Source organism: Rattus rattus, chromosome 9 (assembly GCF_011064425.1).
Source record: "Rattus rattus isolate New Zealand chromosome 9, Rrattus_CSIRO_v1, whole genome shotgun sequence".
NCBI lineage: Eukaryota > Metazoa > Chordata > Mammalia > Rodentia > Muridae > Rattus > Rattus rattus.
Window position 1 is genome coordinate 8,036,996 of NC_046162.1, and position 26,244 is coordinate 8,063,239.

A 26,244-nucleotide genomic window follows, 5' to 3' on the forward strand; every position below is an offset into this window, starting at 1 on the left:
CACACCAGACATTTAGTAGTTAGCACTACTGCTAACTACCAACATTTAGTATTAACTACCTACATTTAGTAGTTAGCACTATTGCTAACTACCTACAGTGCAGGCCTGATGACCTGAGTCTGATCCTTGGAATTCACAGTTACGCTCACTCATGAGTGCTGTGGCCTGAACTCTTTCACGAACTAATGGACTTAAATATTTCAGATTTGTAGACCACATCTGCCTCTATAACACATTCATCTTCAAACAAAACTGTTTAAAAAAAAAAAAACAAAACAAAGCAAAACCACCCAAACACTTAGGGCATAGTAGCCCAAGTCTATAATCCTTGGGCTTAGAAGGCTGAGGCAGGGCTGACCATAACTCCAAGGCTCTCTCACCCCACCCCCAATAACCAGTTTAGAACGTGTTCTTCGCATGAAGACCCTACAGAAGCAGGCCAGGGCCCTTTAATTCTCCAACTATTGTGCTTAAGGAAGACATGCTTTGCAAAAGTTCTAACCATGCAAACTTTCCTAAAGCCCAACTCAACAGGTTAAAAAAATAGGAAATACTGAAATACTGAAAAGCCAATTCTCCCACCGAGTGCTAATATGGCTAGAATGATATACAAACATTTACCCAACATCGCTGCTGAAAAGCTGACTTCAATAGAAATTTTTAAAAATCAGATTCAGTGTGCAAGGTGCTTGCTTTGCAAGTAGGATGAGGCTCTAAGTTCCGATCCACAGAACCCACATAAAAGCTGGGCATGATGGCATACTTCTATAACCACCCTACCCTGGAGAACAGAGAAAAGGAAGATTCTTGGAACTAGTTATCAGCCTAACCTGGTGGGTGGAGTCAGGCTTAATAAGAGACCTACCTTAAAACTAAGGTGGAAAGCAATGGGAGAGACACTAAACACAGATTTACCTACACGCCGATATACACCACACACACAATTAAGGGAGATACCAGATGTTGACTTCTGATTCCCATACATGTATATACATGTGCCTCCAAATCCACAAACTACATATACCATGCACAAAACACTTTTTTTTGTTCTATTATTTTATTACTTGGTTGAACAAAAACAAACTTCATGGCCACGTGCACAGACATGGAAGGACTGACACACACATCTATTGAGCAGGCATTTCTTTTGGTTTTATTTTTTATAAAAAATAAAGTCCATCTTTCCCCAGTTATTATGTCTAAGGAGAACAAATAACCAAGCAGCTTAAAATCACCCTGTGAATGTCAGTAGCACACACAAAGTTCTAGGTCTGATGCTAGGCCAGTTTTGCTCATCAACTAGGAAATAAGTTAGTAGCCAAGTGGAGGGTGTCAAGCTCTAGTATAAGTGTGCTTTTCTCATTGTGGATCGAAGTGTGAGGCAGCGAGCATCACACACCAGAGATGAGGCGAGCTGGCATTGTAGAGCCTGTGCTGATTTTTCCACATCCGATGGAGCAGCTGGTGGTAATCTCCATTTCGTGCTTCAGTCACCCTGGTTGCTCTGTGGTGTCTGGAAGAAGCCCTGCTGGCTAGATGAAGTTCTGTTCTTAGGGATGGTGTAACAAAGGCCAGTCCAACGCAAGCTGTCCAGGGTCCTGATGCACATGCCACTCCCAACATTAGGGCAGGGGACTCAGGAAAGACACGAGTCAAGGTTTATCTGTAGAGGATAACCTCCCACTGACCTATGAGGCCAACAGTGTTGAAGTGTCAAAGGTACATGAGTAGTACTTTTAGCAGGTAGTTTAAATATAGCCTTTGCCTCTATAATCTCCCAGTCCTAGATAAAATGTAATCATGCTTTAAAAGCACCAGGGAAATGTTCCAGAAGATAGCTTCAGCTGGAAGTAGGCTGCAGAGAGCTCCTGAGCTGGGCTTTAGTCCTGCTCTGAAGATTATGCATATTCAAAGCACCTCTGGAGGCCATTAAAACTCTAGGTAGTCAATGAAATCATACCTTAGAGCTGCCTGGTTGGGGTTGGGGAGCTCATTTTAATGACATCCACTGCTAGGGACTGGGCCACACACAGCCTTAGCTTAGGCTGCATAGCACAAAGTAAATGCTGGTGATGTGGTCTCTAATTTCTCAAATTACCTTGAAAAAAAATAACTAAAAGCTGACTATAAAGTAGGGAAGATAGGTGAGGGCGCAGTTCCCACTGGTCCTAAAGCAAAAGCTTGACCACACCCTGGGTGGATGGCAGCGCTGGTGATGAGAGCTGTGAGGACGGCTTCGCAAACTCCAAGCGTTTTCCTGACCTTCAGACAGAGCAAACGACATTTAACAGATGAGACAGCAGTATCCCAGTGGCTAGCACAGGGCCCCCAAGGTTTTAAGAGTGAATGTCAAGAGTGGGAACAAGGCTCACGGGGTCTCAATTTTCTCTCCTGTGAAATGAAGAAAACAATACTAGCTATCTGGTTTCCTGATCCCCAAGGCTGCTGAAAAAGCTCTCAATCTCAGAAGACCCCACAGAAGCATCTACTTCTTGGTCACTTCATTTGGGTAGGGAGTACTTAAGAGTTGAATGCAGGGGCTTGCTACTAGGCAACATTCCCAGCTCCTTGGATTAAAAAAAAATTCTTTTAGGCTGAAGAGATGGCTCAACAGGTAAAGATGCTTGTTGCTTAGCAGAACAATCCCAGAACCCGCAGAGTAGGAGGAAAGAACTGACTTTTGCAAGTTGTCCTCTGACTTTCACATGTACACTGTAGAAAGCACGTGTGCACCTGTGCACATGCATCCAATAAATGTAATTGAAAAAAAAAATTATTTTCAATAAATATTTTGACTGGGCATGGTGGTATGTATGCCTTTAATCCCAGCACGAAAGGGGGTAATATACCCCGGGCTCTTCAACCACGCCCCCCCACCCCACCCCACCCCCGCGCCAGGGCTACACAGGCCTAGTCTCAAAAATAAATACATACATCTAGAGATGTGTGTTTAAAGGTACAGAAGCTAAGTGTGCACCACAGATCAATCCATTTCCCTCATGCATTTGCCTCATGCTTGTCACTATGACATGGCCTGGGGCTCAAGGGCAATGCAGGCTCCTTTCAGTGAACTCCTAGATACAGAGGTAGCTGCAGGCTTCTAGTTTGGAGAATCTGATCTGGCTGGACTGATCCTTGAAGAGTCTACAGATTCAAAACTAAGGGTTTGGAGATAGCTCAGCTGTCAAAAGCACTTGCCTTACAGCAGTTAGGACCTAAGTTTGATCCCCAGTACCCATGAAAAGAGTCAGACATGACAGCTCATGCTTTTGATCTCAGCACTGAAGGGAGGCAGAGACAGGTGGGTCCCTGGGACTTAGTAGCATACTTGGTGAGTTCCATTAGGTGAGACTCCTAAGGAGCACCACTTATACAACTATCTGGCGTACCCCAACTCACAAAATGTTCTCAGAGAAGTGCAAGTCCCAAACAAGGGATTTAGACAGGGCCTCCTCACAGCACAAATCATATTACACACACAGCTCTCTATTGCTCTACATGCCCAAATTCAGATATCATCTAATTTGGCCTCAAGTGAGGGGTTTATTCAAGGCCAGCCTGGGCTACCAAGGGAGTCTGTCTCATGAAAAGGAAGTAGAGGTTACAGTTCGCTGAAATGATCCTACAGCCTTAAAACAAAATAGACTGCATCAAGGCTAGGGCTAGTGTCTGATCTAGAGCAGCCTGGTATTTTCTGACAGAGTATCAAAGGTACTGACCCTTTATCGCCCACAGCAGTGCTGCCTGGCCTTCTGTCAATACCGTCTCTGTTTTTGGTTCCTCGGCCCAAGGCTGGCCCGCTTTTCCGGCTTGGGGACTGATCATACATGAAGTTCTTGCATGATGCTAGTTTGGACTCCAGGGCCTGAGAAGAAATTGACTTTCATCAGTCAAGTTATAGACAAAAGGCTGGAGAAGTGGTCAGTTTGGAGGTCACTTGCCAAGTGTGCATGAAGTCCTGGGTTTGATCCCTAGTGGCATATAAACTAAGTATGGCATACCTGTAACCTCAATACTTGGGAGGTAGAGACAGGAGGGTCAGAAGGTAAAAGTTATCTTCAGGTATACAGCAAAAAACTTGAGACCAGCCTGGGCTATGTGACCCTGTTCCTATCATACCCTTCCATAACCTTCAAAGGGGGGGGGGAATCCAGGAACACAAAAGTATGAGAGCCACTTCAATATGGGGGCACAAACCTTTGATCTCAGCACTCATAAGGTAGAGGCAAGAAGAGCTCCTAGAGTCCAAGGCCAGCCTAGTCAACATAATGAGCAAACTGTGAATTCTAGGACAGCCAGAGTTACATGGAGAGAACCCGTCTCAAAACAACAAAAAACAAAAAACCACCACCACTACCAAAACAAAACAAAACAAAACAAAAAAACAACAACGACAAACCCAAATAGAACATGGGGCCATGGCAGAGAAAACAATCTAAACCGTGGTTCCAAAGATACTAAGAGGTCCTAGTGGAACCCAGCATATCTACAAGTACTGAAAGCTACCCATCTAAAATATCCAAAAGAGTCCCAGAAAATTAACTCTACCTAGTGAAATATGAGCTAGGCATGGTGGTACAATCCCAGCACTCAAAGGACTGAGGTCTGTACATATTCCAGACTAGCCTAGGCTACATAGCAAGACCCTGTGTCAGACAAATAACAACACGAGAACCACCCTCAGCAGATACTAACGCTAATATAACTTCTGGAATTGTTCCCTTGTTTACCTCAATTAAACTTAAAGAGAGGTTTGAACAAGACCCTGAACTTGGAGTAAACAAACATAAACACTTACAGACCTGTGCAGGAGTAGTTTCTAAAAATCAAAGTGCAAATACAAAGAGTTCTGTTGCTGCATAGAATCCTGTGGACTCTCCTGGTAACTAACATAGAGCAGAAAGGCCAAGGCCTTAGCTCTCCATTCTTAAGATGTTCTACAAAAGAGAGACAGGGATGAGAGGTCTAACTCATTTTTAAATGGCTCTGGGATTTTTCTCAAGAAGTAACAGCTAGGGCAGGTAGTCTACATCTATCATCTCAGAGTCTAGGAGATTGAGGCAGGAGGGCCACTGCCCAAGTAAGGATGAGACCCAATCGAAAGAAAGACAGAGATACCATCCTATTATCAAAATTGCTTGGAGGAAAAATAAAAGATCCCTGAAAAGGGAAAAGGGACCTGGATTCTGAACACAAGGCTCTCATCTAATGAGCTAAAGGTGCTCAGAGGCATAGATAAACTGGCCACATTTAAAATTTAGGAGGTCTCTATAAAAGTGAAGAGAGGGGCCATGTCTAGACAAACCTTCAGACAAAAAACTCTGCAAAAGCCTAGACTTACCCCAACTTTCCGAAGCAGGTCCCCAACGATGTTTAAGGCTGATATCCGGGCTGCAGGTGTGAGTGGGGTTCCACTACTAGGACTGTCCAGACCTGAAAGTGCAAGCAGCAGCATGTGTCGCAGGATCCTTTTGGTCTGTGTTCTAATGTCACTACACTCAACTGTGGGGGTGGGGATGAAAGCCAATACCTTCCCTTTGATTCTGATCACCATCTTGTTTCATTAAGGAATTAATTGGACAACAGGCCAAGAAAATACCAGTCTATTTTTTGAATCTTAAACATTTAAAAAAAAAAACAAAAACCAAAAAACAGGTTAATCTTTTTAAACCAAGCCAAGGTACATCTAAGAATTCCATATACCTTGTTAACACTAACAGTGATCAGGACAGATACATAAATAGTGAAAAAAAGCCACATTTTGGGGAAGAAGAGACTGGGTCCCTCTGTGTCTGCTGGGCAGTCTTTGCTGGTATTAGGATTACAGTTTGGCATCACCACAGCCAGCTAAGCAATCCACATGAAAAACATCTCACAGTCAGTGACAACTCAGTGGGTAAACCCATTTGCCAAACCCAACTTGCACACATAAACCCTGACAACCACCCCCACAACACAGCTGATACAACTGTAGGCCTCACTAAGACCAGATGAGCCTGAGCCACTAACTCATCCTAAGGTGTGACGGCTTGAATATCAATGGCCCCAACAGGCTCACACACTGAATGTTTGTCACCAGAGAGTGGAACAGTGGAAAGGATTGTAAGGATTAGAAGTGTGGGTTTGTTAAAGTAGGTGTAGCCTTGATGGAGGAGGTATGTCACTGGGCTTTGAGATGTCAAACGCCCATGCTAGGTCCAGTAACTGCCTCTACTTGTGAATAAGGGTATAGCTCTCAGCTACTTCTTGAGTACCATGCCTGTCACCACATTCTTTGTCATGATGATAATGGAGTAAACCTCTGAACCTCTAAGCAAGTCTCCAGTCAAGTGCTTTCTTTTGTAAGAGTTGTCTTTTTACAGCAATAGAACAGTAATAACATACAAGGTTAGTCATGTAAATCCAAAAATACAGGGAACTGCTCTGGACTAGGACCGGAAACCACAACAATCTTTATCACCAAGGTACAAAGTGTGAGCTGAGGTTTATGCCCTGGAACCAGCCTATCTGGCTGAGAACCTTAACTCTGCCACTTATCTGTTCGGTGACTTCAAGGACATCAGTGAACACACCCACAAGATGGGACTACCACCTGTGGGGTAGGCTTGTTAGGATAGTTCTCCGAGGTCCTAATATGAAGTGATGGAAACAATGTCTAACATATAATGAGCATTCAATAATTGTCTATTTGCCTTTGGTGGCCTGACTGAATCAGTCAGGAGGCTGGGGGCAGAACTCAAATATCTCAGTTTTAACCATACCAATTATTCTGGGTACATTTCCAGATAGACCTATTGCAGGATGGCCCTTGCCCCTCATAAATATTTACTTATGAGACAAGTTCTCACTAAGTAGACCAGTTTGTGATGGTTTGTATATGCTTGACCCAGGGAGTGGTCCTATTAGAAGGTGTGACCCTGTTAGAGTAGGTGTAGCCTTGTTGGAGGAAGTGTATCACCGGGGACTTGGGCTTTAAGACCTTCATCCTTGCTGCCTGGAAGCCAGTATTCTGCTAGCTGCCTTTAGACGAAGATGTAGAACTCTCAGCTCTGCCTGCACCATGCCCGCCTGGATGCTGCCATGCTCCCACCTTGATAACGGACTGGACCTCTGAACCTGTAAGCCAACCCCAATAAATCTTGTCCTTATAAGAGTTGCCCTGTGTAGGGAGCTGACTTTCCCGAGACCCCAATATTGAGCTAATTAGGACAGACAAAGACCATATGAAAGTTCATCTAAAGGACAAGCTCAGTGGAAAAAACCTAATGTTCTAGTTAAACTTACAGAAGTGCTGATACCAATTTGGTGGTCAAACAGGCTTACCAAGTAGAGGCTCCTGACCTTTTGTTGGGAGCTAGCTTCATATAGACCTAGGGCTCGTGATCTTTGCAAAAGAGCCAGCTTCCTACAGACCCCTACAGACCCAGGGCTTGTAACCTTTTGCTGAGAGCCAATTTCCTACAGACCCACAGCTTGTGACCTTCTGCTAGGGGCCAACTTCCAACAAGACCTAGGCCAACATCCTACAGGGGTGAGCCAACTACCCTATTGGCGAGTACATCAAGGTCTCCCGGCCCCCTGAAGACCTCCTCCTCCCCCTGCCTTACTACTGTACATAACCAGAGCCTTCGAGCATTGAAATTGTTGCCTTGCTCAGACTCTTGTCTTGGCGTCCTTCTTTGTGTCTTTTGTCCCCCATTCTCTCCCAGGTACCCTCTGAACCCTCGTTGACTGTCCTGCAGAACGGGACAGCCTTGGTCTTGGTATCTGTTCACTGTAGTAAAACAGTTTAAGGGACTAGTCTTGAACTCTTTTTTTTTTCTTCCTTTTTTTTCTGGGCTGGGGCCCGAACCCAGGGCAACCCCTCTCCCCCTGAGCTAAATCCCCCCCCCCCCCTTTTTTTTTTTATTCATTTATTATATATAAGTACACTGTAGCTGTCTTCAGATACACCAGAAGAGGGCACCAGATCTCTTTACAGATGGTTGTGAGCCACCATGTGGTTGCTGGGAATTGAACTCAGGACCTCTGGAAGAGCAGTCGGGTGCTCTTAACCGCTGAGCCATCTCTCCAGCCCTAGTCTTGAACTCTTCTTCGTTTTCTCTTTTTTTTTCAGAGCTGGGGACTGAACTCAGGGCTTTGCGCTTGCTAGGCAAGCGCTCTACCACTGAGCTAAATCCCCAACCCCTAGTCTTGAACTCTTAATTACAGCTTCAGCCTCCAGAATACTCGGATTACAGATAATATGCCACCATGCCCAATTCATGATGCTTTTGACTTTTGTGTGTAACATTTAGACCTTCAGGTTTCTGGCCTCTAGGGGTGCCTGGAATGGTCTACTAGGATGGACCCATGTCCTCTGTGGCAGAGGTTGCTGCCCTTCTAGATGGTTTCTGTTCTATAGCACAGGATCTGCTATGCCCTGTCTTACTCGAGACTCTCCTATAATATATCTTAACAGCCTGCCCTACTGAGCATTCCCATTGAGCCAGACCGAACCCATCTCACCCAGGACCCACACTAGGTTCTTACCAGGCCAAACTATTTGTTTTTTAAACTTCTTCCTTCCTTCCTTCCTTCCTTCCTTCCTTCCTTCCTTCCTTCCTTCCTTCCTTCCTTCCTTCCTTCCCTTTTCCTTCTTTCCTCCCCTCCTTTCCCCTCTTCAGCATGGTATTTTTACATAGCCCCAGAAGTCCTAGAACTCCTTATGTAGACCAGGCTGGCCTTGAATTCAGAGCTCTACCTGCTTCTGTCTTTTAAGTGTTAGGGTAATTTTACCACCATATCTGACATGAGGGCAAACTCTTTAAATCAAAGAAAACCTTCCCTCTGCCCCATCTCCTCACCACATCTGAACGTTTCTGGTGTGTTCAAACCAGAGCTGGATCCTTGGTGAGTTATTGGAGTAGATGGTGCAGAGCCTGTGGCCTGTACAGCCATGTCTGTCCTTTTGGTTTCCCCTGAGCTGGGCATGGGTGTCCGGGGCTTGTCTTGCTTCTGCTGCACAGCCAATTCCTGCCGAAGATCTGTACAGGGAAAGGATCCAGAATGTGAGTTCTTGCTTTGGGGTAAGGATGTTGTAGGAATGCTACAACCTAGAAATAACCTAGAAACCCTGAATGGAGGGGCACCTATGTTCTCTCCTTAGCAGCTATGTAAACAACACACGCTTCTTCTGCATAACATACAAAAGAACTTAAAAACTACAGCTTTTACATATTCGTTTAAAAAAAAAAAAAAGATTGTGCAACATTGTGGTACAGACAGAGCCCTAAGTAAAAATTTGCTTTCCCCTAGTTCTCTTCTGTCTGGAACACATAAACAAGTTTTTGTGTTTTGGTTTTCTTTTTCTTTCTGTGTCTATTGTTGTTTGTTTTCTTTGAGAAGCTCGAGGACAATTTTATTAGAGTTTAAGAGAAACACCCTGAGCAGGCAGGCTTGAAATCTCAGCAGCTACCAGGAGTTAAGAGAAAAGGAAGAGAGAAAACCAGAGTTTTTGAGTTAGGCCAGTGCACTCAGCAATGGCAAAAGCACGGTGGAGAGTTACGGAGAAAGAGTAAGGAAGTCCAGCATGCCTGGGCTTTGGCCCGTATGGAAGGAGATGGAAGGGACAAGGACAGGTAAGTCAGAAAACTGGGCAGACTTCTGCAGAGCTGCAAGTTTGGTTCAGCAACTGGCTGCCTTTCTGCTATGTTTCCAGGATGAAGTCAAACACTAAATCCTCTCAGAGCCCCCTGCGCTCTGGGACTCCAGCCTAACCTTTCAGTTCACGTATGTGTGTTGGAAACTCCTACTGAGTATTGTACAGATGATTCTAGATTAGTAGGTGGACAGGCCTGTCTATATCTAGTTCTCTCCCCTTCCATGACCACATATCTACCAATGCCCACTCACTTTAAAACTGTTTAACGGGGTTGGGGATTTAGCTCAGTGGCACAGTGCTTGCCTAGCAAGCGCAAAGCCCTGTGTTTGGTCCTCAGCTCCGGAAAAAACCAAAACCAAACCAAACCAAACCAAACAAAAAAACCCCCAAAAAACTGTTTAACATTCCGTAAAATAAATTCCTGTGATTTGCTGGTATCGTCATTACTAATGGCTATAGGTTGAAGAGGCCAGTAGCTCTTATCTGAAATGTTTTGGACCATATGTGCCGAGTTCTTTAAACTTGGTAATATTTGCATAGATAGACTTTATCAATCACTTGAGAATTTCTTCCATTTTGTTGTTGTTTGTTTTAAGTTGTTTGTTTTAAGATGTGATCTTTGTAGCCCAGGCTGTCCTTGAGACCAAAGATGACCTTGAACTGATCCTCCTCCAAAAATGCAGGGGTTACAGGTGTGTACCACCACATCCAGGCCCACTGAGCACTCCTAATAGACTTCAACATGTTCTGAAATAAAAAAACTTTTTAAACCTTATCTACTGACTACACCATTTGATATCAAATTCTTATTTAAAAAGAATTAAGGACCAGGCATAGTGACACACACCTTTAATCCCAGCAGGCAGGTGGATCTGAGTTCAAGGCCAGCCTAGTCTACAAAGCAAGTTCCAGGAAGCCAAGGCAGTTATACAGAGAAACCCTATCTTGAAGAAACAAACAAACAAGAAACTAGGACTTTGGGGTTGGGGATTTAGCTCAGTGGTAGAGCACTTGCCTAGGAAGCGCAAGGCCCTGGGTTCGGTCCCCAGCTCCGGAAAAAAAAAAAAAAAAAAGAAACTAGGACTTGGAACAAACTCTCAAGAATGCAGCTATGATGGCTTACCAAAGAAGGTCCCATGAACCTAAAAACTCCATCTCTGGCACAACAGTCAAAAGCTGGCCAGCAATACAGTGGCATTTTACTCTCCAAGAAGCTCTTGTGCTTCTGCCAGGGCTTAAGCCTGTCTGGCATGTGTGGGAATCATTCCCTGAGGAAACATTTCTGAACTAAGGAAGCAAAGTCCACAAAGACAGAATTTGTGAACCTCAAGGTTTTTCCTGCAAACACATGAGGTGTTGAAGGACCCTAGTTCTTACTAAAGTGTAAGAGCTATTGAGACTTGGCCTCGTAGAAAGTAGGTAGGTTATGGGGTTCCGGTGAAGGACCCTAAGGGCTTTCACCGGCTTTACAGCCACTGCCTCAGGTCAAGATTAGGCCAAGTACCAGCTTCTCACCTTGGATCAAGGCTAGACCAAGTTCCATTCTTCACCCACAGTTCTTGGGAGAAGTAGGGACAGGACATTCTTGAAAAACCATAAAATGTACTAACTGATAGTCACCTGAACCTCTGGTCATAGAATTGAAATGAATATCATAGGCTTGCTAGCCAATAGATTCAAAGGTGAATATGCTTAGCCAATAAGTTTAAACTGTAACCTTGCTGATGTAACCTGTACCTCTAAAAAGAATACAAACTGCTTGTTATAGCCATTTAGGGTCACCTTCTAGTCACTCACTACAGAAGCTGATTAAAGGTCAAACCTGACGTGACAGAAAATAAACCTCTTGCATTGAACTCCGTTCTCGTGTCTCACTTGGGGGGTGGAGTGGGGTGTCTCCTGGTAGTTAAGACTCACTTTGAGCCTTACATTTGGTGCATTGACCAAGAAGCCAGACCCTCCTATGAGTTCTCAAGGAGCAGTGGTCGGAGGAACAGCTCGAGCTTGATGTCAGGTACCATGGTTGTTTGTATCCGTGTTGTCTATATCTGTGTTGTCTATATCTGTACTGTCTGTTTTGCTTGTTGTTTGCTCAAGAGCATCTGTAAGGCTTAGCGAGCCTCTGTTCTGGCCTGTTCTAGAGGGAGTCGGGAGGACTCTGCTCACTGGTTGGGGGGTGGGGAGGGGGGGTCACCTGATTTCTGTGCCTGTGAGAGAGGCAAGCTTGTCTGTGTGTTGACTGTCTTTCTCTTTGTTTTTAGATTTCAGTATTTGTAGGAGCTGATCAACTGAGTCTTGCTTTGCAGGGTTGAACTGTCTGTGTGTTGATTGTCTTTCTCTGTGTTCTTAGACTTGGACTGACATTATTTTTGGACATGGGACAGACTGAATCTGCCCTGTTAAACATCCTAGTTAAGAATGGAGGGAAGTTAGGGAAAGAGGAGGAAACTTGTCAGTAGTATTAAAGAAGGGCAGGTTAGTTACTCTCTGCTCCTCTGAATGGCCCACCTTCAGAGTAGGGTGGCCACCTGTAGGGACCTTCAACTTGCAGGTGATCAAAGCAGTAGAGGAAAAAGTCTTTAGGCCAGGATCCCTCCAGTACTCGGACCAAGTACCCTATATAGTTACCTGGAAGGATCTAGTAGAGAACCCCTCCTCCCCCATAATCCCCCTGGATAAAAGCTTTTTTGTCTCCAAGACTCTGGCAGGTCCTGGCCATGAAGGAGAAGAACCCTGTAGAGACAAATGAGTCTGTAAAGAACATCCTCCAGGACCCTTCCACAGTGGATCTGCTGCTGCTGGATCTTCCAGCTCTTTTACCCTCCCCCCCCCCACCATGGCCCCAGTTCCCATGGCCCCTCCTGAGAGATCTCCTTTGAGCTCTCATCCAGCATCCCTTTATCCCACTCTTTCTCAGGCCCCAGCAAGGGGGGAGTGTGGTGAGGGACCCTCAGAACTGGGACCGGCCATGGGGACCCAGAGCAAGAGGGCCACTTCACCTGATACAACAGTGGCTCTCCCCCTCCGTCCCTATGGGCCCATAGATGAGGATGGCAATCATTTCGGCCAACTTATACAACTGTAAGGCCCAACACCCCCCTTTCCAGATAACCCCAAGGGGCTGATTAATCTCAGACTGTTTTATTTACTCATCAGCCCACCTGGGATGATATCCAACAACTCATGAGAGTGCTCTTCATGACCAAAGAGCAAGAGAGGATAATGCAGCAAGCCAGAGAGAATGTCCCCTCAGACACAGGGGCTCCATCGATTGATCAGACTGTCATCGACAGTGGGTTTCTCCTGACTAGACCTGGCTGGGACTTTAATTTGCAAGGAGGTAAGGAGCACCTGAAGGTCTATCACCAGACTCCACTAGCAGGTCTCAATGGAGCTGCATGACAACCAACCAATTTGACCAAGGGACATGAGGTTAAGCAGGCCTTTCTAGAGTGGCTCGTGGAGGCATTCCGCCAATATACACACCAAGACCCCAGCAGTGAGGAGCACAAAGCTACTGTGACTATGGCTTTTATAGACCAGGCTAATTAATAGAGATATCAGGAAAAAACTTCAGAGGCTAGAGGGACAACAGGATAAGTCATTGAGGGATTTAGTGCAGGTTGCTGAGAAAGTCTTCCATAACAGGGAGACAGAAGAGGAAAAGGAGCAGAGAAAGAGAAAGGAAGAAGATGAAAGGGAGATACAAAAAGAAAGGTGACAGAAATGGAATTTACAGAGAATCTTGTCTACAGTAGTTAAGGAAAGCAGAGAAGAAAGACTCCAACTAAAGAGACAGAAAATCCATTAAAAAAAGGACCAGTGCACATATTGCAAGGCACACTGTGCCCGAGAGTGCCCTAACCAATGGAAGCTGGGGACAGGAAATCCCGGGTCTTTGGAAAAGCAAGCACTCCCAAAGGCAAAAGTGTTAGCCCTGGGAGAAGACAGCGACTAGAGAGAACAGGGTTTGGACCCCCTCCTCAAACTAAGAGTAAGAGTAACTCTGTGGAAGGGAAACCCACTCAATTCTTGGTGGACACAGAGCCACAACACTCAGTCCTCCTCCAAGCTGATGGCCCTGTTTCCAAAAAAAAAAAAAAAAAAATCTTGGGTCCAAGGAGCCACTGGCACCAAAATATATTCATGGACTACCCAAAGAACAGTGGACCTAGGGATGGGCCGGGTATCCCATTCATTTATGGTCATCCCAGACTTCTCCTACCCTCTGTTGGGGTGAGTCTTGCTCTCCAAGAAGGGGGCCCAGACACACTTCCTGCCCAACAGGCTGAAACTAACTGGCCCAAAAGGAGAGCCCATACACATTCTGACTACCAGACTAGATGATGAGTATAAATTATTTGAAACCACCTTTACTCAGAGCCAGGACTTGATCGGTGATTGGAAACATTCCTATCAGCCTGGGCAGAAGTGGCAGAGATAGGCAAAGCAAAATGTCATGCCCTCATGGTGGTAGAACTCAAGGCACAGGCTACTCCAGTGTATCTCAGGCAATACCCTATGTCTCGGGAGGCACAAGAAGTAATTAAGCCACACATCTCCAGGCTCCTCCAGCTTGGGGTGTTGTGTAAGTGCCACTCGGCCTGGAACACACTGCTCCTGCCAGTTAAGAAGCTGGGTACTAATGATTACTGCCCAGTTCAGGACTTAAGAGAGGTAAACCATCAAGTGGCTGATATCCACCCTACTGTGCCTAACCCTTACACTCTGTTGAGTTCTTTCCACCTTCCAGAATTTAGTACACTATCTTAGATTGGAAAGATGCTTTCTTCTGCCCACCCTTGGCACCCCAAAGTCAAGAATACTTTGTCTTTAAATGGAAAGACCCAGAGGATGGGACCAACGGTCAACTGACATGGACTAGATTACCCCAAGGATTCAAATACTCACCCACCATCTTTGATGAGGTACTTCACCCGGACCTGAGGCCCTATCAGGAGGCCAACCCACAGGCGACTCTTTTGCAGTATGTAGATGACCTTCTCCTGGCCACTGAAAGCAAGGAACAGTGCCTTGAAGGGACTAAAAACCTGCTATCAGAGTTGGGCACACTGGGATATTGGGCTTCAGCTAAGAAGGCTCAAATTTGTCAATGACAGGTAAATTACTTGGAGCACCTCCTAAAAAATGGGCAACAATGGCTCTCAGGAGCCAGAAAAGAGACTATATTCCATATCCCTTCACCTTCAGGCCCCAAGCAGATGCGGGAGCTCTCAGGCATGGCTGGATTTTGTCGCCTGTGGATTATAGGGTTTGCAGAATTAGCAGCCCCTCTCTACCCGCTCACTAAGTGTAATGAGCCCTCTAAGTGGGGAAAAGAGGAACAGAAGGCATTTGAGAACATTAAGTGGGCCCTGCTGTCTGCCCCTGCACTTGGGCTCCCCAATGTCACCAAGCCCTCTCAATTATATGTGGCTGAGAATAGAGGGACTGCAAAAGGGGTTTTGACTCAGAGGTTAGGCCCCTGGAAAAGACCAGTAGCGTACCTATCCAAAAAGCTGGATCCTGTGATGACTGGGTAGCTTCCATGATCTTAGAATTATTGTAGCAGTGGCCACCTTGGTCCGAGATGCTGATACATTGACTCTGGGACAAAACTTGATGGTGGCAGCACCACATACTCTGGAGAGCATGATAAGGGAGCCTCCTGATGGATGGCTGACGAAATGCCAGGATCACCCACTACCAGACTCTGCTTCTGAACTCTGACCAAATCACCTTTTCACCTCCAGTTGGGCCACCTCAAGCCACCACTGCACGAGTGCCAAGAAATCCTGACAGAAGCTGATGGGTGGAAAAAGATCTCTCCGACCGATCCCTGCTGGGAGCTGAGGTTACCTGGTTTACAGACGGGAGCAGTTTTCCCCATGAAGGTCAGAGACAAGTGGGTGTTGCTGTGGTAGATGGCACAAATGTCATCTGGGCTGAACCTCTACCCCCTGGCATGTCAGCACAGAAAGTGGAGCTAATTGTGCACACCAAAGTCTTGGAACTTGGGGCCGGCAAGAAAATTAACATCTACAGGGATAGCAGGTGTGCCTTTGCCACAGCCCATGTTCATGGGGCTATATACCAAGACAGAGGACTGCTCACATCAGAGGGAAAAGGAATAAAAAACAAGCAGGAAGTCTTAGATCTCTTGGATGCCCTGATGAAACCAGTAACTGTGAGTATTATTCATTGCCCAGGACATCAGAAGGGAAGAGATTCAGTGGCCCGGGGCAATACCCAGGCAGATCAAGTGGCTCGAGAAGTGGCTATACCGGAGCCTATCCTGGTTATGAGCCTGCAAGAGACAACTGCTGGGAAATGGGTCTGGACTAAAGGATAGCCTCCCTTAGAATATACTGATGAAGAGAGGACTCACATTGCCACCCTACCAACTACTACCTAGAAAAGGAAGGACAATGGGGCACTCAAGAGGGAAAAACTATACTCCCTAGAAAACAAGCTGAGGATTTACTTGACGAAATGCATAGATGGATCCATTTAGGGGATAAATTCATCCAAGCAGTCAAGGGATCTAAGGTATATGTAATAGATCTTAGCTTTTAGCCAGAGAGACAGTACAACAGTGTAAGATATGTCACCAAGTAAATGCTGATGTAGCCAAGAGCAAATAGGGCAAGAGACCTAGGGGAGAGCGGCCTGGGGTTTATTGGGAAGTCCATTTTACAGAAGTTAAGCTGGGAAAATAGGGTTACAAATACCTTCTAGTGTTTGTAGATACTATCTCTGGATGGGTTGAGGCTTTCCTCACCAAGTAGGGAACAGCTACCATGGTAGCCAAGAAGATATTAGAAGAAATCTTCCCAAGGTTTGGGGTGTCCAAGGTAATTGGATGGGACAGCGGTCCTGCTTTTGTTTCTAAGGTTAAGTCAGGGATTGGCAAAGATATTGGGGACTAATTGGAAGTTCCATTGTGTGCATACTGTTCCCAGAGCTCAGGGTAGGTAGAGATAATGAACAGAAACCTAAAATAGACCTTAACTAAATTGACCTTGGAGACTGGTGCTGACTGGGTGGTGCTCCTTCCCCTGGCCCTGTTCTGAGCCTGTAATACCCACTACCATTTTAACCTGATCCCTTTTGAGATCCTGTTTGGTACCCCAACTCCCTTGGTGTCTACTGGGCCCTTCCTAAAGGTTTCTCAACTCACTGATGGAAACCTCTTAAGGCTCCAGGCCTTTCAGTCAAAACAACATGAGAGTTGGCCTAAACTTATATGCTCCAGAAATGCCAGAGACCCCTCATCCTTTCTAGACTGGTGACTGGGTCTATTCTAGAGGCATTGGGCACAGTCGCTGGAACCCTGGTGGAAGTACTGTTAACTACTCATATAGTCCTTAAGGTGGACGGTATTGTAGCCCTGGTGCATGCATCTCATGTGAAACCTGTAGACGCCTCACTCCCTGGGGTCTCCTGTTGCACCCATGTGCCAGTCCGTCAAACGTGGACTGTGGTTTCCACTGGAACTGGAGATGAGGTCGTTTCCCTGACTGCCTCCAAACCCTTCAACACCCGGTGGCCCAACCTTACTTTTGACCTGTGTTAGCTGGTGACAGAACTTGACTCGTACGACACCCCCACCCATGACGGGAGTGCTGGTGGAAGCAAACTGCCCATATGGGAGAAAGAAGGCTCTGGGCGGGGGAGGGGGATATAAGATGTGCATTTCCTGCACAGAGGTGTCACTTGTGGGAGAACCTCCACTTACATTTACCGTCAGTCAAAGAAACCAGGCAGAAGTTCACCGATGTGGGGTCCACACCAGTTTTATTGAGCTGCCTGGGGATTCGAGACTACAGGAGACACCTACTGGAACCCCTCCTCCTCTAGGAACTTGATCACGGTAAAAAAATTACACTACCAGGGAACCAAGGGTATTGAGATACCTTCTGTGCAAATGCTACCTATAACCCAATAATCAGATTCACTTAGAAAGGCAAAGAACCAACGAGATGGCTAAGGAGAAAAACTTGGGGACTCAAGTTGTACAAATTGTGATATGATGGCCAAGATGAGAGAAGAGCTAGCCAAATGGAAGACAGAGAACAGTCAGGGCTGGTTCAAAGCTCGGTTTAATTCATTCCCTTAACCCTCATCCACCTTGTTAAGACCCCTAATTGTTCTGCTATTGTTGACCTTTAGACCCTGCATATTGAACAAGTTTATAGCCTTCATAAAAGAGAAAATAGGTGCAGTATAGCTGTTGGTCCTGCACCAAAAATATGAGACCCTGAGGACAGGACCTAAAAAATGAGTTAGTCACCAGAGACCCCCGAGCGTAGATCCAAGATTGGAGCTTGTACAAGGAAAAGGGGAATGAAGGACCCCAGTTCTTAGTGAAGTATAAGAGCTATTAAGAAGCTTTGCCTGGTAGAAAGTAGGTAGGTTATGGGGTTCCTGTGAAAGACCCTAGGGGGCTTTCGCCAGCCTTACACCCACTGCCTCAGGTCAAGATTAGGCCACGTACCAGCTTCCTGCCTCAGGTCAAGCTAGGCCAAGTTCCATTCTCCACCCACAGTTCTCAGGCGGAGCAGGGACATTCTTGAAAATCCACAGAATGTACTGATAGTCGCCTGACCCTCTGAGTCCCAGATAGAGTTTGAATGCATGTCGTATGCTGCTAGCCAATAGATTCAAAGATCAATATGCTTAGCCAATAAGTTTAAACTGTAACCTTGCTGATGCAACTTGTACCCCTAAAAAAGTATAAAAACTGCTTTTTATAGCCATTCAGGGTCACCTTCTAGTCACTCGCCATGAGGGGCTGATTGAAGGGTCAATCCTGATGCGCTGGAAAATAAACCTCTTGCGTTTGCATTGAACACTGTTCTCGTGTCTCACTTGGGGAGTCTCCTGCTAGTTAAGACTCACTTCAAGACTATTGTCTGACAGCCATTCCAATAATCACCAAGAACTGCTGACAATCCAAAATATCCACCTTGGCTATTGTTTACACAGAGCTGCTCCTCAGCCTCTTTGAGGTCCGCTCATGTACAGAACAGCTCCAGACTACCTAGAAAGGTAGTGCTCTGCAAGGCCAAGGGCAAATGTTGTCTTAGATGGAGAAATACCATTCAGGGAGAAACAGGGAAAGCCTCTGACCTCGAGCTTCATCCTTCAGTCTCTGCACAGATTCTAGAAGATTTTCCTTCTCATCCAGCTCACTCTCTAGGAAGGCATTTCTTTCAATGGCTTGATTCAAACGCTGCTCAAAGTCTTCCAGGGACATGATTGTGGCTCTGGGTAGAAGAAGCACACAGTTATCTAAAATAGCAATGGCAGCATCTGTCAGTGTCTGAAGACCTGGAAGATGTGAAACAGAGGTGCCTGAATGACCGTAAGCAGCACAGGGCCTCCTGGGCCTCAGGCTCCTCACCTATAAAAATGGAGTCATTAGGGCTAAGAAGATACAGCATGTTGTCTTAAGGGTCAAGTCTGGTAATTTCTACATGGCAGTAAAGCCTATGATGACCTACAGCTTTGTCCATTAGGACCACTTGTTCCACCCAGTCACTGACAGCAACTACCCTCAGTTTGTCTAGGAATGCTAATTAGTATTCCGAACAGCCCAATACAGACAGACAGACAGAGACAGGCAGACACAGAGAGAGAAAGAGAGAGGGAGAAAGACAGAGACAGAGAAGAGACCCAGCATTAATCCCTTAGTGACTTTAAAGAAAGTGATACCGTGGACACTAAAGCACTTGAGCACGAGTTGACATAAAGAGCTGGGTACATGGAATAAGCCTTTTATCCCAACATTAAGTGGCTTTGTGGCCACCCAGACAGCCTATCTGGAACAAAATATTGAGGAAAGTGATTGAGGAAGACCCTTGATGTTAACCTCTGCCACCCTCTCTTCTGCATGCACACACATGTGATAAAAACTAAAGTTTCAAGAGCTCTGGGCACTAGACCCCTAGCCAGCTGCCTTTCAATGGCCACTTCTTTGTGAACAGGGCAGGCATTTCAATAGGACATAGTGATAAAGGCACAAAGATTGCTGTAACTTAAAAATGTAATAAAAAGAATCTGTTAAGTGCTTAACTCTGGCCTAGCTAATTATACTGGATCTGTTTTCTCATATATAAAGCAGGGACAGTAAGGGCACCTCTGTCATGTGAGACCAAGAATAAAGTAGACTAAACAGCAGACACACACACTTCATATAGACATGGTCAGTCAGTGCTGGCACTTTTAAAGGCCCTGTGTTTATCCCCAGAAAGCATCTCTTAGTGCAACTGCATTTTCTGCAGATGAAAGCAGGTTTGGAGTGGGGTCCAGAGCTAATACCCTGCTCTTCCCTATAAGACTCACTGGGGTTCTTGTTTCTTCAGCTGGGAGAAAGGCTGAATTTGCTAACTCACTCAAAATTTCCTCTTAACACCTGCTCTCAAAGGGTCGTTAGAGAAGGCGATTAGGATAAAGTTACCTAAGGTGCCTTTCATTGTCTGTCACAACAGTGAAAAAGATCAACCATCTAGGTATTCCTAGATGGAGGGACATGGATGCTTCTGAAAAAGCAGGTGAATGCTCTGTACTTAGGAGGCCCATGAGGGGAAAAAACTGGTCCTCTGGGATGGAGGGGTGGTTCAATGGTTAAAGCAATTGCTACAAGCACAAAGGCCAGAGTTCAGATCCTGTGAACCCATGTAATGCCAGATGGACATGGTGGCCTGCTTGTAATTTTTGTCTGGGAAGGTGGAGACAAAGGATCTCAGAGCATGCCGACCAGCTAGACCACCAACCATTTCAGTGAGTGCAGGGTTTGATTGAGAGAGTCTGCTTCAATGAATAAGGCATAAGAGCAATGAGGATTCTCAACATCAACCTCAGGCCTCACATGCATATGAACACACATAAAACATACACATATGTACACTGCACATATATGAAAGTGGAAAAGAAGAAATTCTTTCATAAGTTAATGATAAGCTGTTATCATCTTATAAAGAAATAACCAATTGGTGTTAGTGGCGGGGGTGGAGTGGGGCACAGCCAATACAAGAGGAGGCAGACTGGAAAGACCAGTGGTAAAGAAATCACTACAGGTATGATGCTCACACCACTCTAGGGTCTCAAAAATAAACAACAGACCAGGTGTGATGATATATTCTTGCAATCCTAGCACTTAGGAGAATAATACATGAGGATTGCAAGTTCAAGGTTAGTCTGAACTATATATAGAAACGCTATCTCAATCCCCTGCCCAAAAAAAAACCAAACAGAAGAAAAGGTTTTTAGAAGATTGGACAATAGAAGGCTCACCTAATTGTTTGACTGCCTTGAATACCCAAAAGTCAACCCATGCCTAGCAAAGCACACACTAGACAAAGCCAAAAGATCTTCCAGATACTTTCTACTCATGTCATAGACAAACAGATAAGTAAGTCTCTTAGAAACAATGAAAACCACACAAATCCAGTTTCAAAATACTGGGTGGAGTGACACATCTTAATTTCCAATACTTAAAAAGGTAGATGTGGGAGACTACAGAGTGAGCACAAGGTCAATCTCAGCTATGTGAGACCCTGCCAAATGTTTAGAAGACGCCCTCCTTTCACTCTCCCTAAAACTTCACCTTCAAAATGGACAAAACAGCATGAGAGATGCAGTTCAGTGATAGAGAGGTTGTCCAGTATGTGAAAGCTCTGGACTTGATATCAAATACTGAATTGGCAGGGAGGAGGAAAGGAAGGAAGAAAGGAGGGAGAGAGGGAGGGAAGAGTAAGTGGGAGAGAGAAAATGTAGCTCACAGAAAATGAAATACCATAGCTCCAGGTCATTTATAATTCAAAACTGAGGTGAACCCATTTCTCATCTATTTGATTGGCAGAAATCCTAATTGTCTACTATGTAAGCCCAGTGTGTTAATAAGGAAGCTATTTGGAAAATGAGGAACTGGTACTCTGGGAATTGGCCACTGGGAATAAAAATGAGTAAAATATAAACAGATGGACAATACTTTTCCAAGTCACACAGGCCAGTGTTCTCAGACAAGGTCATCCCATGTATGGAACCCCACTACACAGGTACACATTGTGGTACCATGGGAGGTTGTTTGTTACACAGACTCTCTGATCAGTAAAGAAATTAAGAATAGCAAGACACATCCCCAGGAACCTGGATAAGTAAGTCATCATGGTTCTCAGCCAATGTTAACCATTCAGTAGACAATTACGTATGTGTTTGGAAAAAAAGAACAAGGATGTTTTGTATCCTTCAACAGACAGATATCTCCAGCATCCATTGTTAAGTGGAAAAGCAAGATGTACAACTCTGAATACAAAGTGTTCCATTATGGGGGACCAGAGATGGAAGAATAACAATGCCTTTTGCTGTATTCTATCAGCATATATTAATTACACATAAAGGTCTTTTTATGTTATTTTCATACATAAGCATCATTTTGATCATATTAACCATAACCATTCATTACCCTTTTTTGTCCGTTACCCTTTCCCATTATCTCCTTTTGTTTATTTTTAGTATGTGTGTGTGTGTGACCCAACAAGCCAGTAAGGGTGGCCCCCTCGGGGTATGGCCGTCTTAGAGTGCTGCATCACTAAAGAAAAATCTCCGCTCCTAGCTGCAACCATTAACAACTCATAAATTCTCAGGGAAAAGTGGGGGTTTCATGAGACCCTTCCACTTTCATGACAGAGTGCTAAACAGTATCTGTTTTCTATTTGTTTGAATTTCCATTAAAAACAAATAGGGTTAAAGAGAGAGCTCAGCGGTTAAGAGCACTCTCTGCTTATCCAGAGGTTTTGAATTTAATTCCCAGCAGCCACATGGTGGCTCACAACCATTTGTAATGAGATCCAATGCCCTCTTCTTGCATCAGGTGTTTATATATAGAGAGAGCTCATATACAATCAATCAATCAATCATAAAACCAAGCCAAACAAACTCCCCTGGGGTTAGAGATACCTTAGTGTTAAGAGTTCGTGGTGTACTGCCCCTTTAGGAGACCAACATTCAGTTCCTAACACCCATGTCAGGTGCCTCTAACTCCAGCTCCAGGGGATCCACACCTCTAGCATCCTCTACTAGCACCTATACTCACATATAAATATCTATACACACAATTACAATCTTTTAAAAAGGATCTGGAGAGATAGTCCAGTGGTTAAAATCACTGCTCTTCTAGAGGTTCAATTCCCAGCACCTACATGGCAATTTATAATTGTCTCTAACTCTAGTTTTGGATCAATGTCCTCTCTGTCCATGCACACAAAAATTTAAAACCTTTAAAAAATTCAACAAGCAAATACCCCTTGAGCTGGTGAGAATGGTTCAGTGGTTAAGTGTGACTACTACATGGGAGAGGATGCACCTAGTCCTGCAGAGACTCGTTGTACCAGGATGGGTAATACCCATCGTGGCCTCCTACTTCTCAGAGGAAAAGTGGATGGGGCTTGGGAGAGGGGTTGTGTGAGGGGGAGACTGGGAGGAGGGGGCCTGATATTGGGATGTAAAATGAATAAATAAATAAATTAATTAATTAATGAGAAACCACACTAAGAGCACAGTCCAAACTACAGGAAAAAAGGGTGGTTGCTGTGTTTATAAAGAACTGAGTTTGGTACTCAGAACTCAATAAAGTGCTCACAATCTCTCTGTGGCCCCCAACTCCAGGGGATCTGAAGCCTCTTTGGGCTTTTGTATTTACCAACACACAGGAGCATTTATACATACATATAATTAAAAATGAAAAGAACAAATCTTGGGGGGGGGGAACCTCTAACCCTTCCTTTCATAGTTTTGAACTGTGTGAATGGACTAACTTCTTGTGGAAAACTGCATTATTGATCCTAATTCTTTTTTTTTTTTTCTCCATCTTTATTAACTTGAGTATTTTTTTTTTTTTTTTTTTTGTTTTTTTTGGATCTGGGGACCGAACCCAGGGCCTTGCGCTTCCTAGGCAAGCGCTCTACCACTGAGCTAAATCCCCAACCCCAACTTCAGTATTTCTTATTTACATTTCAATTGTTATTACCTTTCCGGTTTCTGGGCCAACATCCCCCTAACCCCTACCCCTTCCCTTCTCTATGGGTGTTCCCCTTCCCATCCTCCCCCATTACCATCCTCCCCCCAATAATCATGTTCACTGGGGGTTCAGTCTTGGCAGGACCAAAGGTTTCCCCTTCCACTGGTGCTCTTACTAGGATATTCATTGCTATGTACGCAGTTGGAGCCCAGGGTCAGTCCATGTATAGTCTTTGGGTAGTGGTTTAGTCCCTGGAAGCTCTGGATGGTTGGCATTGTTGTTCATATGGGTTCTCGAGCCCCTTCAAGCTCTTTCAGTCCTTTCTAAGATTCCTTCAACTGGGGTCCCATTCTCAGTTCAGTGGTTTAATGATGGCATTCACCTATGTATTTGCTGTATTCTGGCTGTGTCTCTCAGGAGAGATCAACATCCGGTTCCTGTCAGCCTGCACTTCTTTGATTCATCAATCTTATCTAGTTTGGTGGCTGTATATGTATGGGCCACATGTGGGGCAGGCTCTGAATGGGTGTTCCTTCTGCCTCTGTTCTAAACTTTGCCTCCCTATTCCCTCCCAAGGATATTCTTGTTCCCCTTTTAAAGAAGGAGTGAAGCATTCACATTTTGGACATCCTTCTTGAGTTTCATGTGTTCTGTGCATCCAGGGTAATTTGAGCATTTGGGCTAATAGCCACTTATCAATGAGTGCATACCATGTGTGTTTTTCTGTGACTGGGTTACCTCACTCAGGATGATATTTTCCAGTTCCATTCATTTGCCTATGAATTTCATAAAGTCATTGTGATTTCCAGAATGGTTGTACCAGTCTGCAATCCCACCAACAACGGAGGAGTGTTCCTCTTTCTCCACATCCTCGCCAGCATTAGGCAAGCACACACTCTGAATATCACACACTCTGAATGCTGTATGTGATGTCTCACCACAGGCCCAGAAGCAAGACAGCCAAGAACTGTGCATTGAAGCCCTTGAAACCACGAGCTAACGTGCATCTCACTTTTAAATTGTTCACATTCGGTATTATGTCACAGCAGTGTAAGAATGCTAACAGAATTATCAGTAGCATTTGCTTCTAAAAGGTGTAATATGTAGCTCACAAGGCTCATCTGCAAGTCTAATGTGCAATCATATTAGATCCAGAATTGCTAAGGTCAAAAGGAACAAACAACCAAGCTAACATAACCAATAAGGGGATGATGCTCCTATGAGGCTAATGCTGTCACCACATGCTGCACAGAGACCCACATCAACCCAGGTCTTGTAATAATCCTACCGATTGGGTGACATTATTTGGGGTGGTCTCCGCAAGCACTACCACCAACAGAGAAATGATCTGGATGAGGCAAGGAAGTCCGGTTCAATACAACTTACTCAGCCCGTGCTAGTTCAAACGTCTAGATTCTGTCACCAGGCAGATTATTCCAGACATATTAAAGAACAGCAAAACTTTGGGAAAAAAGTTCTCCCAGTGACAATTATCTCAATCAAGCTTAAGATTGACTACATGGAAACACTTGCAAAGTACATGTAGTCTCTTCCATAAGAATGGGTTTTATGGTTGGGGATTTAGCTCAGTGGTAGAGCACTTGCCTAACAAGCGCAAGGCCCTGGGTTTGGTTCCCAGCTCCGAAAAAAAAAAAATGGGTTTTATAGCTTAGGGACTGAGGGGAAGATCTGGGGTGGTCTAGGTCATCCCAGAGGTCACCAAGTTACAAAGTCTATGTGACATCTTCATTAGGTACTGGTTCTATTGACTGAGAAACAAAACTGAACATGAAGGTCTAGCAGGGAAAGTCTGGGGATTCAGGTGTAGCCCAACCTTACAGGTAGCACAGACACAGGCTAATAACAACATCCACTCCCTGCTTTCTGGTTTAAACAGGTCTACATCCTTCCTCTTGAAGAGACAAGCTTGTGTCCTAACATTCCTGGTTTTGCTAGTGTTTATCTGGAAGCACAAGATTCCCATGCCCTCCACAGTTATTCTCTTCTTATATGCTGGGAAATACAGGTACAGAGCAGTTAAGTTCCAGTGACTGGGAAGGGTGGAGGCTGGATTTACAATGAACAATTTGGTCCGTATCCCCTGCTCTTTATCAAAGCTGGTTAGAAGACCTTTGGAGTTATAGGCAGTTAATGGCTGTTGGAAGGCAGTCATTTCCTTTCGGTGTGTAGTCCTTGGCATTTTATTCGATATTAGAATGGCTATTCCAGCTTGCTTCTTTGGATCATTTGCTTGGAAAGTTGTTTCCCAGCCTTTCACTCTGAGGTAGTGTCTGTCTTTGTCTCTGAGATGTGTTTCCTGTAGGCAGCAGAATGCAGGGTCCTCGTTGCATATCCAGTGCCCACCTGTCTGGGCAGTAAGCTCTCTCTCCCATGGGGTTTGGGAGCAGGGAACTGTGATCCTAATTCTTCATCTGTTCCTGCACCTACACCCTTGCTGGAGCCTTACTGTGGGTAGAATACACTCACCCTCTGAATATGTGACCTGCTTTTTATAAAAGATGTATGTGTGGAAATGACACTGGCTTGCTTCATTATGTGGCTTCACATACTATCTTAA

At 44.9% G+C, this 26,244-nt stretch overlaps 1 protein-coding gene across 1 annotated transcript in view; it reads right to left on the reverse strand.

Annotated features, from left to right (window-relative positions):
* Positions 1 to 1,035: 1,035 nt before the first annotated feature.
* Positions 1,036 to 26,244, reverse strand: part of Nde1 (nudE neurodevelopment protein 1) — a 39,892-nt gene continuing 14,683 nt past the window's right edge. The window contains exons 5-9 of the mRNA XM_032913621.1: positions 18,776 to 18,912; positions 8,847 to 9,026; positions 5,342 to 5,433; positions 3,720 to 3,865; positions 1,036 to 2,262 (exon numbers count right to left, since the gene is read on the reverse strand). Coding sequence (XP_032769512.1) covers positions 2,169 to 2,262; positions 3,720 to 3,865; positions 5,342 to 5,433; positions 8,847 to 9,026; positions 18,776 to 18,912 — 649 coding nt within the window. The 3' untranslated portion in view covers positions 1,036 to 2,168. The remainder of the gene's footprint in view (positions 2,263 to 3,719; positions 3,866 to 5,341; positions 5,434 to 8,846; positions 9,027 to 18,775; positions 18,913 to 26,244) is intronic.